This window comes from Ursus americanus, chromosome 35 (assembly GCF_024610735.1).
Source record: "Ursus americanus isolate L20-20 chromosome 35, mUrsAme1.1.p, whole genome shotgun sequence".
NCBI classification, from domain to species: domain Eukaryota; kingdom Metazoa; phylum Chordata; class Mammalia; order Carnivora; family Ursidae; genus Ursus; species Ursus americanus.
The window spans coordinates 11,237,837-11,251,723 of NC_142161.1; the positions used below are offsets into that span (position 1 = coordinate 11,237,837).

At 40.7% G+C, this 13,887-nt stretch overlaps 2 protein-coding genes across 7 annotated transcripts in view; one reads left to right on the forward strand and one right to left on the reverse strand.

Moving 5' to 3' along the window:
- The window catches only part of STRN3 (striatin 3), a 103,747-nt gene extending 95,136 nt beyond the window's left edge, over positions 1-8,611 (reverse strand). The window contains exon 1 of one of the 2 annotated variants that reach the window (XM_045802616.2): positions 8,096-8,611. In XM_045802616.2, the coding sequence (XP_045658572.1) occupies positions 8,096-8,377 (282 nt within the window). In that variant the 5' untranslated portion in view covers positions 8,378-8,611. The remainder of the gene's footprint in view (positions 1-8,095) is intronic. The other variant, XM_045802617.2, reaches the window with a different exon arrangement.
- The window catches only part of AP4S1 (adaptor related protein complex 4 subunit sigma 1), a 46,128-nt gene continuing 39,993 nt past the window's right edge, over positions 7,753-13,887 (forward strand). For 2 of the 5 annotated variants that reach the window (XM_045802620.2, XM_087859102.1), the window contains exon 1: positions 7,820-7,978. The gene's annotated coding sequence lies outside the window, so the exon portion shown is untranslated. Of the gene's footprint in view, positions 7,979-13,887 lie in introns of all 5 variants that reach the window. The other 3 variants (XM_045802622.2, XM_087859101.1, XM_087859103.1) reach the window with 2 other exon arrangements.

Here is a 13,887-nt window from a genome sequence, read left to right on the forward strand (position 1 = left end):
CTGCTACTGCTAATAGGTGCAGTTTCCTCGTGGGGTGATGAAAATATTCTGAAATTAGATCCTGATGATGACTACAAAACATAGTATATACAACATAACATACTAAAACCCACAAAAATGTACACTCCATAAAGGGTGAGTTCTATGTTATGTGAATTCTCTCTCAATTTCTTAACAAGTTTTTTAAAAACTAAGGGTGGCCCCAATGACAGAATGTTCCTGAGCACTAACAACAGCTTGCTAACATCACAAAACATAATCAACTGTCTGTGCCTTCTTGTGGAAAGCCTCAACACATGTGAAATAGTCTTGCCCTCTCCTGCCCTCACCCCCAAAAAGAAGATAAACCAATTCTCATCAAGCCCCTAGATTCAACTAACCAAGTTATAGGAAAAACAAACAAAATAGAACATATTAAACTATACCACTGGAAAGGACTTTGCAAAATGCAGAACTCTGGAAACCTTTATAAGACAAAGACTTGATTTCCTAAAAAAATTTTTAAAAAGGGGGCAAGGAAAAGATGGAGAAGGTTCCAATCAAATTATGGTGTGTAGTTATCTTTTAAAGTCCTTATCTTTTAGATATATACTGAAATATTCATGGATGAAATTATATGACTGAGATTTGCTTCTAAAGAATAGATAGGGGAGGAGTGGATGGCAGTATAAAGTAAAATAAAACACCAGTCATGAGTTAAGATGAGTGACAAGTTTGTAGGAGGTCACAGATACTGTAGTATTTTCGTATATATTTAAAACTCTCCATAATAAAAAATTAGAGGGTATATGCAACAAATCATATTTACAACATAGAGAATAAACTGTTAAGACAGCAGTATGGATGGAGGGAAACTGTTAGATTACTCCAGAGAATTCAGGCAGGAGCACCCTGAAAGAAGACAGCAGTAGTAAAGAAATGAAAAACAAATTAAATCAGGGTGATTTCCTGAGGTCAGTGGTTAACAGGGTTCAGGAACATTCTATGCAAAATTTTTTACTCACCCATTTTCTTTTTAAACTAAAAGAGGCTCCACAGTTTTCAGTATATATGCAAAGGAGACTATAATCCCAAAATATTAATCACTGAATTAAAATATATTTTAGGGGCGCCTGGGTCGTGAAGTTGGTTGGGTGTCCAACTCTTGGTTTCAGCTCAGGTCATCATCTCAGGGTCATGGGATAGAGCCCCACATCAGGCTTCATGTTCAGCATGGTGTCTGCTTGAGATGGTCTCTCCCAAAATAGATAAATAAATCTTTAAAAATATGTGTATATAGGGGCGCCTGGGTGGCACAGCGGTTAAGCGTCTGCCTTCGGCTCAGGGCGTGATCCTGGCATTATGGGATCGAGCCCCACATCAGGCTCCTCCACTATGAGCCTGATTCTTCCTCTCCCACTCCCCCTGCTGTGTTCCCTCTCTCGCTGGCTGTCTCTATCTCTGTTAAATAAATAAATAAAATCTTTAAAAAAAATAAAAATATGTGTATATATTTTAACATACTGAGGCTTTATCTATATTTGATAGCCCCTTGAATCACTATAGTCCAGTTCACACATTTCAACAAAGCTCTTCCTCCTTTAGAACTTCTGCTGATTCTAACTGCAATACCTATGATTAGGTATTCACACTTCAGATCTGAAAGTATTCTTACTCCCAGGGGCTTTATGAGAATTAGATGAGCTAACACAGTAAGAATTTAAATTCTTGGCAGACAGAAAATGCTCAATAAATACTGCCTATTTATCTGAAAATCCGTTATTTACATAGGTTTCCTATCACCATTTATCTGGTTAATTTCTGATTTATCCCATTTTATAATTTCTAGACTACAAGCTCTATGAGGGCATAGGTCCTTACTTCATACATCATTATATACCCAGTGCCTAGCACAAAGTAACACTCAAATACATTCCCTGAATAATTATACTAGAATCTATAAAATTTAGACTCGATATATGTAAGAGTAAGACCCACTGTTATCTCTAGCATCTAATGATGGGAAGGATGGTGATAAACGTTAACAATAACAGGAAAAAAGGAGAATAAGTAGGTTAAGTGTATTCTGTGGGGGGGAGGGAGAAGCAAGCATTTGAGATGAACTGAATAATGAATTTATTGAATTTAAAGTAAAAAGTTAAACAGAAAATTAGAAATATGAGACATTTGATAACCAAAAATCTAGTAGTGGTAAGAACATGGCTTCTAAAGGCAGCCTGTCCAGGTTTAAATCAAAGCTCTGCTGCACGCTAGTTGGATAATCTTGGGCCAATTATTTAATCTCTGGGCCCCAATATTCTAGTGCCCGCCAGAAAAACCCCAAAAGCCAACAAGAAAATAAACCTACTGTGCCAACCTCACTGGGTTGTTTTAGGATTAAAGGAGTTAATACTGAAGCACTGGAATACTTAGCAAAGAGTAACCAAAAAAATGTTATATATTAAGACCTAAGTGGTGGGCGCCTGGGTGGCTGAGTCGGTTAAGCATTGGACTCTCACTGTCAGCTGGGGTCACGATCTCAAGATTGTGAGATGGGCATGGACTCTGCTTTAGATTCTCTCTCTCCCTCTCCCTCTGCCCCACTCCCCTCCCTTAAAAAAAATAAATTAAAAAAAAAAAGACCTAAGTGGTAGCTGACAATCTGATTTCAAATGAAACAAACATACAGTGAATACACTATGAGAACAAGAGTCCCAGGGAATAGCAACTGGGACCAAAGGAGAGGAAACATGAACTAAAGTGTTACGTGGACCAAGGGAAACTAGAGAATTACATGGTGGAAGCCAAAGAAAAGGATTTTGAGGAAGAAATAGTTAACAGCAGAAAGTGCTGGTTAAGTGCATAAAGTCTGTAAAAAAAACCGCAGGATGGGGTGCCTGGGTGGCTCAGTCAGTTAAGCATCTGTCCCCAGCTCAAGTCATGATCCCAGGGTCCTGGGATGGAGCCCCATGGCTCAGGCTCCCTACTCAGCAGGGAGTCTGCTTCTCACCTCTGCCCCTCCCCCTCCCCCTGTTCATGCTCTCTCTCTCAAATAAATAAAATCTTAAAAAAAAAAACAAAAAAGCCACAGGATTTGGCAATTTGAAGGCCAACAATCAACAGAAAAAACAATATCCTACAAGGTGTTCAGACGGGTTTAAGGAGAGAGTAGGGCAAAAAACTATGGAGCAGGGTTAAGGGGTAAAAAGGGGAAGAAACAATTCCAGATTAGTGGTCCCTAGACTTTTTGTTTGCAAGGACTTCAAAAAGAAATAGAGAAAGTGACATTAGGTTGTGGCCTCTTTAATTCTGTCAAATAAACTTTTTTTTCTCTCTGCTGTCAACCATCACTTGAAACAAGGAACTGCATAACAGCAAAAATTTATGAAAGCAAAAACTGTTAGAATAAAGGGAGCACCTTCACAAAAAAATTACCACACTGTTCTTACTTTTGTAATTTCATAGATTTATAAAAATGTTGTAATAGTGCACAGTAAACTGTTAGTTTTCCCTCTTTTAAAAATGAAGAAATCAAGTTATGCTTAAGCAAATTATCCATTAAGGTCTTTAGATGGCAACATCTGTCATGTTATGACAAATCAGTATGCCAGAGTGTACAAACACTAATTAAAATTTTTACATTTGTTCAATTAATAATTTTAGAATACAAACTCCTGTACTACATTTTCTATGTAATATCTATGTCATATTTTTTTAGTTGACAAACAAGCATTTTGACACCCTAAGTGATACCACTACAGAGAAAACCGTAAGAACATATTTGCAGTATACGTAAACTAGACCTGGCACCCAACGGGGGCTCAAAAACTTTGTTGAAACGTACTAGTGTGCCACATAATGGTAGACAAATTACAAGTCGGATTCCGTTTCTATTAAAAAATGGTAAGACAACAATATAATACAATGATTACAAGAACGGTAATAAGATCACAAGCTTTGGATTCAGACAAAGTGGGGTTCAAATCTCAGCTGCAACACTTTCATAGGTGAGTGACCTTGGCAAAGTTATTTCACCTAAGTTTATCTCCTCATCTGTAAAATAGGAATGATACCTACCTCGTAAGGTTGTAGTGCTGACTAAACAGCAGTTATAATTTTTATATAACGTGAATTGCCAAAATCCCATGAACAGTCCATTTGTTCCAAGTCCTAGACCAAATTAATCCAAATCTCTGGAGGATGAGGCAGAGGTCTACATATTTTTAAAAGTCTTACAAGTGATTCTGACTAGCTTTCTCATTTAGGAATCATTGTCCTAGAGCCTGACTACTGAAGCTTTACTTGAGCACCAGGTAAGTTAACATCATAAAGATAAAGGAGCATTAAATCATGATCCTCTGGTTTAGTTACAAGTTTCTAAGACAGACCTTTAGCCAAAATTCCCTTTACAGAGAACAGAATCATACTGCAAAATTCCAATTTAAAATCCTTTCCAGGGGCATCTGGCTGGCTCAGTTGGTAGAGCATGCAACTCTTTTTTTTTTTTTTTTTTTTAAGATTTTATTTATTTATTTGACAGAGATAGAGACAGCCAGCGAGAGAGGGAACACAAGCAGGGGGAGTGGGAGAGGAAGAAGCAGGCTCATAGCGGAGGAGCCTGATGTGGGGCTCGATCCCACAACGCCGGGATCACGCCCTGAGCCGAAGGCAGACGCTTAACCGCTGTGCCACCCAGGCGCCCCTTGAGCATGCAACTCTTGATCTCAGGGTCAGGAGTTGAAGCCCCAAGTTGGGTGTGAAGCCTACTTAAAATAAAAAAAAAAAAAAAAAAAATCCTTTCCGAAGCCAGGGAAAATAGGATCCCATATTGAAATTTTACATCAAAATTGGGTATATCCTAACCTCTTCATATTCATTATTGAATAGTTCTAATATTAAATATTTTTGAATCACTGTTCATCTACACATCAACAGTGACCCAAGGCTGTATACAATATTTAAGCTCTCTTATTTCTGTTATTCTTAAAAATAACTTTAACTTTACAGTTAAAATCCATTGACACTTCACTTAAACCCTAAAAAATTTTTTATTTGACACATATATTTTCCTTAAGATTTTTTTTTTTAAGATTTTATTTATTTATTTGACAGAGACAGCCAGCGAGAGAGGGAACACAAGTAGGGGGAATGGGAGAGGAAGAAGCAGGCTCATAGCGGAGGAGCCTGATGTGGGGCTCGATCCCATAACGCCGGGATCACGCCCTGAGCCGAAGGCAGACGCTTAACCCTGTGCCACCCAGGCGCCCCAAGATTTTATTTTTTAAGTAACGTCTACATCCAATGTGGGGTTCGAAATTACAACATGGAGATAAAGAGCTGCATGCTCTACAAACTGAGTCAGCCAGGCGCCCCTTGACACATCATTTTTAAATGTGCATCTCACAAGGAATCTTACTAGACTGAAGGTACCTAAAGCAAATACAACATTCCAGAAACAAACCTGAAACCCTATTAACTAAGTAACCAAATAAAACATTTTAGAGAAATATGTAGAAAAGCATACAAACAGAATCATGAACATTCCATTTCAAAAGAATCAGGGTGAAATAATGAAAATCCCTGGAAAAAAGTTAAGAGTCTGGAAACACTGTAGAACTTGTTAAAAATGAGCAAACAAAAAAAAGCTTAGAACGGCTTTATCAGAACTAATATGCCAATAGCAGATCAACTGCAAAGCAAACAAGCAAAAGGAATCTTCCTTAAAAGATTTCACTGTTACTGGCAAAGAGAGAACTAAAAGGGGAAGAAGGGGCTAAGGCAGACATATAGACCTCATTAATGTACAGATTTTAATTTAGACACAAGACATTTTCTCAGATACTTAAATAAGTGAAGCTTATAAATGACTAATGCATTATTACCCTGCAAAGTGTTAAAATCCAAGCTTTCAGGTGCTTACAGGGCAAAATAAAAGTCTCATCCTCTAGCGCAGGAAAAAAAAAATCCAAGCTTTCATACAATAGTGCAAAGGTCATAGGCACTATATCCAAGGGCCGGTGAGGTATTATTTAGTGAGTCCAAGACTCAGTGCATTTGCAAATGAAATTTTTAAAAATAACTACCTATCTTCATTCACACAGAATATTAAGTTTGCAACATGGTGTAGTAAAAAATTGTTTATCAGAACTCTATAAATCCCAGATATTTTAAACCAGACTATACACAAGTTAAAAGAAACAAAAGACAATTCTGATAAAAGCTTTTTGAAATTTATATTTGTAAAAGTCCAATAGCGGGGCACCTGGGTGGCTCAGGAGGTTGAGCGTCTGCCTTTGCCTCAGGTCATGATCCAGAGTCTTGGAATCGAGTTCCGCCTCCAACTGCCTGCTCAGCGGGGAGTCTGTTTCTCCCTCTCCCTTTGCTCTGCTCATGCTCTCTCTCTCATAAATAAAAATTTTTTTTTAAGATTTTATTTATTTGACAGAGACAGCCAGTGAGAGAGGGAACACAAGCAGGAGGAGTGGAAGAGAAAGAAGCAGGCTCCCAGCGGAAGAGCCTGACGTGGGGCTCGATCCCAGAACTCCAGGATCACGCCCGGAGCCGAAGGCAGACGCTTAACGACTGAGCCACCCAGGGGCCCCCATAAATAAAATTTTTAAGCAATTTAAAAAATAAAAAAATAAAAGTCCAATAGTATATCAAAGCACAATTCTAAAACACTGAATTGACTAACAGGTGTTAATTTATAATTAATTTTTTTGAAGACTTGATAAAGTGTCAAGATACATAAACATCCTTTACTTTTTAAAAGTTTAGCTTCACCAACTTTGTAGAATCAAATAAAAGTTTACTAATTCAAAATTAAACTAAAGTATATATATTTGTTTGAAGACCCCCTTTCTAAATTGTTAATCCAATCTTCCTTCTTGCAACACTGTATTTTCCAAACTTCTCACCGTAGGCATACATGACGTGTATATATATCAGCGATTACTACTGCTTACATTCTAAATATATACCAGTCTGAAGAACAGGTGCGACACTATTTGGATGCATGCTCTTTTCTTCTAAGCCTAAATTTGCCCTGGAAAGGGATTTAAAAATAAACACAAATACCCCAGAGTTGAACAATTCTCTTAAAAAGATGTAGCCATTCTGAAATCCAAGACATGAGCTCTTCAACTACCAACACCTTCCAAAAGTTAGGTAAACTAGCCTATCAAAGTTTCACCTTAAAAATATCAAATAAGACCCAATTATGAAGGGTTCTGAGGATATTTAACTTTGCTTCCCCCGCGTGAGTCAGTAACGTGAGACAAGTACGTTTTACTTCAAGCTAATATTAAATCTTTCCTTAGTCGTTTCATAAACACAGCACAGATACTCTGGTTTGGCTTTTTAGGGATAAAAAAGGGGCTGGAGGCCCGGTGAAGGGTACTCTAAAAAGAAAATTCAATTTAGAGAAGCACTGATGAGTCAGTCGCTTAGGAAGAACTAACTGAAAGAGAACCTAAGTGAGTAAGGCAGCATCCCAGGTAAGAAGGTACTTAAAGTTGGCGGTAGGAAATGAAAACTTCGTAAGTGAGCAGCAAGACATTATGCTTGGTAGCAGCCCTGGAAAGAAGCGTGGCTGTCAAGGGGCAAGTGCGTACCAACTCAGAGAGGGGGCCAAAAATGCCAAATCGGATAGGGGGGTGATGAGGGAAAAGGTATAAAATGCTCATCCCAAACCAAACCCTCTCCTCGGGCTCTCCATTTCAACAGGCACAATCAAAAGCAAGCTTAATGCCCAATAACCCCACGCCAGACTCTCCCACAGAGAAGAGTTTAGCCCCAAGCCCCGGAGGCCCGACAGGCCGCCTCCAGAGGAGCCCCCGCAGACGCCATACTAAAAGTCAAAATGGCTGCCCCAAGGAAGCCCGCACCGCGCAGCTAGTAAGGGTTGGGGAACAAGCTTCTGCGGGAAAGGGGGAGGGGGCTCTCGGAAGAGCCGTCGCCAGAACCGTAGGCAGGACTATCGTCCCCCCGAGCTGCACAGGTAGGTTCCCCTTGGCCCTCAAGGCCCGGGGCTCCGACAGAGAGGAGTCCCGGCCCCACCCCCCCGGCTGGGAACCCCGCCGCCGCAGCCGTCCCGCACACCGACCCCAGCGAGTACCTGCAGTTCGGCCCGCTCCACCTCCCAGTGCGCCCGCTCCATCTCGAACCGAGCCCACTCGTGCTGGATGTAGTGCAGGATCCCCGGGATAGTGTACTGCTGCGGCCGGGACAGCTCCGGGCCTGCCGCGGGACCCGTTCCCTCGGCGGCTGGAGGACCTCCGCCGCTTGCCGCTCCATTCCCCCCTGGCGAAAGGCTCATGTTCCCCCCAGGTCCCTGCTGCTGCCTTGGAGGGGCCGCCATCCCCGGGCCTCCACCACCGCCTCCGGCGAGCTCGTCCATTGTGTGTGGGGCCCCGGCCGGGGCGCAGGGCGAGAAGCCGACGGCTGGGTAAGGGCCGGGGAGGGTGGCCCCGAGCTAGCAGCGGGGCGGAAGCCGGCTGGGAGAGGGGCAAGGAGGGGGTCGTTGCTGTATGCCTGCCGTGGGTCAGAGCAGGGAGCTGCCGGCCGCCGCCATTACAGTCCCTCCTCCATCTGCCCGTCTCACTCACTCACTTTAGGGAAAGGGGGGGGGCCGCGGCGGGAGGGGGAAAGAGGGGGCAGGGTTGGGAAGGGGATAGACGTAGGGCCGTCACTCCCGCGCAGCATGCCGGGTAGAGAACGCCGCTGCCACCGCACTCCTAGCAGCCAAATAGAGTGCGGCCTCACCATACGCAGGCGTACTGAGGACTCAAGGCGCTTGGGGCGGGGTAGGAGCTCTGGCCCCGCCCCTAGGCTGTCCTTTAGACTTGCTCCGGGTGTCTTGCTGCGGGTACTGGACCGTGGCCCACCGACTCTAACTTTTGGGGGCCAGTCGGCCTCGTACTCCCAACAATCCGTTCCTCTCGCTCAGTCACCAACCCCTCGAACGCCGTTCCCCACCCAAGGGTCTCGGCAGCATGCCTGCTTTCTGAGCTGTTTTAACCTGGCTGGGCGCTCAGGCCGGCCACAGCCGGTCTCGAATTCCTGAAGTTTCTTTCGCATTCCTTGCGTGTTTCAGGATGTCCCAAAGGGTCGGGCCTCTTTCTTTGCTTGTCACTCGCTCTTTCGCTGGTTTCTTGGCACCAGTCAATTCCTGAGGCTTTTGGGATGTTCTCTTTTGGCAGACAGCCTGGATCCTTCCGGACATTGGTGACTGATTGCCGGTCTCCCTTTCAAGCCCGAACTTTGGTCCTAATTCTGTGCTCCCGGTCGCGGGTCTCAACTTGTTCCACTTTGCCTCCCATTTTCTTTCCTATTCAGGGGTGGGTTGTTTGGGGGAGGGGGAACAGGAGTGAATGTTTTCATTTTTTTCTTGGGAGAAGGTATAGTGAAAAACTTTAGATCTTGAGGATGGTGCGAAAGAGATAATTTGAAGGAGACTTGCTAGACTAACAATTCGGTGTTTTAGAATGAATGGGTTCACAAATAGGATTCATTGCAGAATCTTTTGATGGAAATATAAAAACATCGTGAATACAACGTAAAATCCCAGATGAACAGCTGCAAAGATGTTTTCCTGGGTTATTAAATGTTTGAATGAATATAATATACACCTAAAAGACCCGTTTAATCTTTTAAGTACCGTAGTGTATGTTTTTATGTGCTTAGGTTGCCAGGAAACATCCTTAATGAACTAGTACAGTTTCTAAAGAAAGTTAATAGAGCTAATAACGACTTGTTTGAAAAAGAGGACAAAAATATTTAACAATATAATAAGGAAAAAAAGGATCAATAATTACAGCTATGCAGAAAAATATATAATTGATTGCATTAATTTTTTTTCTTCTCTACAACCAATAAAGTTTTCACTGGGTGATATACAAGACCACTCAAGGTATAATTTCAAAAAGATAAAAATAGTACATCTTATTTTATCATGTCTGCTTTGCTATTATTATGTTTAATGAAGAGCGGGTTGGACTTGTTACCCATGCTGCCATATTTTATTTGTATATGAAATGAGGTCTTAGGTCACATATTATTAGGAACTGTTTCTCCATATTATTAAGTACTATTTTTCCATTTTATAGTGACCAACATACAACCTGCTTATTTAGCCCTCTTCATTTTTAAGGGGCCTCTTAGCACATAAAAATTTCCAAAATATGTCTCTAAGAAACACGTTTGAGCAGGTGTAATTGATCTCTGTTATGTTGGCGTCAAAAGAAGAAGAAATGTATATTTATATTTCCCACTGGTATCTCAAGCTGAAGTAAAACTAGATTGATAATCTTTCTATTTTCCTCCCCACCCGCCTTCAAAAAAACAAACAACTCTATTTCTCTTCTATTACCTATCTTATAAAGTGGCACTACAACCAAACCTGAGGGCTGGCAGTTATTGTAGTACCTGCCTTTCACTCACCCCCACATCCAATCCCTTTCTCAGTACATATTTCATTTCTATTCCTTATCTATATCATATCTATTCCATTATTTTTATTTCTGTGTTAGTTTAAACCTTCCCACCTTACTGTTCCCCCACCTTCCGTTACCAATGATGCCTGAGTGATCTTCAAAAGACATATCTGATTCTATTGTTCCTTGCTTAAAATATTTTAGTGATGGGGTGCCTGGGTGGCCCAGTCGGTTAAGCATTGGACTCTTGGTTTGGGCTCAGGTCATGATCTCATGGTCGTGAGATTGAGCCCATGTGGGGCTCTACACTCTGCACAGAGTCTGCGGGAGATTGTCTCTCCCTCTGCCCCTCCCTGTGTATGTGCTTGCTCTCTCTCTCTCAAATAAATTAATCTTTAAAAAAATATTTTGGTGATTACCAGATTTAGAATAAAGCCCAAATTTTAGCATAACATATAAAAATTCTTCAAATTCTAGATCCTCCCTATCGCCTAGTTTACCATCACAACATCATGGCACCCATTCTTCTTTCCAGGCAAGCTGCACTGATTTCGGTTCCTCAAGAGCATAATGCTGTTTCATTTCACAAGAATTTAACACATGCTATTCCCCATTGGCTTTCCTTCCCTTCTTCATTCAAAACTCAGTTGAGTATTACTTCTACCAGGAGGCTTTCTAGATCCCTGAATTAGATTCAGTTTTAAAATATGAAGTGTGTGACTGGTGGCTCAGTTGGTTAAGCATCTGCCTTTGGCTCAGGTTGTGATCCCAGGGTCTTGGGATCGAGTCCCACATTGGGCTCCCTGCCCAGTGAAGAGCCTGCTTCTCCTTCTCCCTCTGCCTGCCACTTCCCCCTGCTTGTGCTCTCTCTCTCTTTCAAATAAATAAATCTTTTAAAAAAATTTTTTGAAGTGCTCCCTATTTGAAGAATTCCAATTGAACATGTCTACACTCACTTTCCACCATGGTTTTATAAATACCAATAATGCAGTCCTTGGCCATGTTCTTCCCAGATCACAGCCATGTATCTGCAGCCTTGCAGCCTGTTAGAGGGGTAGGACCCATGTCCCTCTTATTTGCAACTGTACCCCCAGTGTCTGGGATAGTGCAGTCTCCCCAAAATGATGAATAACTGAAATTTAGGCTAGATGAATAGGTGTATTTTTCCTTTGCCTCGATTTTTTTGTATTATTAGTTTTGCTACCATTATACCAGCTATTTCAAGGTTCAGTGATGAAACTGCCCTGAGTTCTTTTTTTATTTTGTTTTTTTTTTTTATAGTTGACTTTTACCCTGAGTATTAAAAGAGAACGATACCAAGATTTTCTCCTCTGTGAGGAGAATATTTCTTACATTATTGTCATTATACTTTGTGTCCATGACTCCTGAGGACACTCTGCAGTGAGCTCCTGGAATCTTGTTCTTTGTATGTAATGAGCTTTCCCAGGTCATATTATCACCTACAACTCACCTAACTGGAACTCCCTCTTGCAACTGTGGCTGAGTCATTTCCTCTCTTCAGTTTCACCTTTGAAACTTCCTATTTGTTCTGTCTTTTCATCAGTCCTGTGCATCGCTCCTCCTTTCCCATTATTCTCTTAGTTTCAGTATACTACTGATGATAGTCAAGAGTACTTATTTACATTAAATATAAATTTATAAATTTAGAATGTTAGGGTTCTTTTTTCCTTTCCTGTAGACACCTGTGTGCTTATTCTAGCTGACCAAAAAGGGATTTGCCATATTCGATATTAGTATGTTATGTCACTAGATGCATGCTAAGGAATTCCAGGCTTCTAAGTAAGTCAGGAGTAGTTAACACTAAGACGTCTTTTTCCCAATTATTGTAATACCTGATGTACAAAGAGTTTTGACCCTGCCTTTGAGAACTGTATGGCTCCCTGTAATTACTCACCTGAACATCCAGTTTTACATCTTGCTGACTATAAACCTGACATCCTTCTAAGAAAGAGCTCAAACTGGTTCACAAACATTAATCTAGTCATCTTTTTGCATCATGTGGAAAGGTTGCAACAGATACTATTATCTCCATGGGGAGATGAGGAAGCTGAAATAAGAGTTCTGGGTCACCTCCTCAGGCCCTTAGTAGAATAGGAAGTGGGTCCTACTCATATCAGTGAGTGTATATGTTTATTTGGAAACAAAGTATCCCTTCACTATTCTTCCTCCTACTATCCTGTCAGTGGCTCAGTATCACCGTCTCTGGTTCCCAAATCATTTGCACTTTTAAAATCATTTTTGGGTGATTTGGGGGTGATTTAATCACTTGGGGAAATTATATAGTGTTTATGTAGTGTTTACATATATAAATATAGAGAACAAAGGAGGAAGATCTTTGAGAAGACCTGGCATGTGTTCAAAAACTAAAGCAGCAAACTATATAATGTAGATAGAACAGAAGAGGAGGAGACAGCTTTGCCCTACACCATGGTTTAACCTGCCAAATAAGATCAGATATCTACTTCTCATTATAGGAGTTGCCTATGGCCAAGAAAATTGTAGAAATATATGCAGGGCACTTGAACTATTCAAATAATATGTTGTGTGGAAAAGAAAAGGAAAAGGACCTTCAAAGGTTATAGAAAAATAGGTAGCAAAACCTTAAGGAAACTCAGCATGCTATATAAAATTCTAGTCCAAGTTCATTCCTGAATTGTCTTCTGGGTAATATGAGTCAGGAAGCAGTATGCTTTGATAATATTGTATAATAGCTAACTCACAAAGATGTCACCAATGAAGGAAAAAAAAAATTGCCTGGAGCAGAGTCCCTCCTGGACACTGGCTAAAAGTGAACAACCAGGTCCATAAACATGAGAACCAAATGACTGGAAAATGTGACCGAATGGGAAATTGCCAAAACTTTCCTAGGTAATGATTTAACAATCTTGGAAATGTGGTTTATCTCCCGTTAGAGCAACAGTGGGGAGTGTTCAAAAGAATGATACCAGCCACAGACACTTTGCCTGGGAAATCCATGCTAGAGAGTGTTCTCTTTGGAGAATGTTTTAAATTTGGCAAAAATTCACAAAAACTTGTAGTTTTTCTTATAACAACATATTTTTAAATGATGGTTTTGTCTTTCTAGTAATAGACTAACCTGAAGAACATGACGATTACCCCACAAGAAAAGGATTGAAGAATTCTTTAGAGCATTTAAAAAAAAATCCAATCCTCCTTTGCTCCTTTTGTTTCATAGGTTTTAATATAGTAATTGGATATTCTAAATCATGTTGTGCATAGACTTTTTCTATTTAACTTTTTATTTCAAAAAATTTCAGTCACAGGGGTGCTTAGCTGGCTCAGTCAAAAGGGCATGCGATTCTTGATCTCAGAGTTGTAAATTCGAGCCCCATGTTGGGTGTAGAAATGACTTAAAAATAAAATCTTAAAAAAAAAAATTTCAATCATGCAAATATAGAACAAAGTCTTATGAACTACACTTGCAACAGTTAAT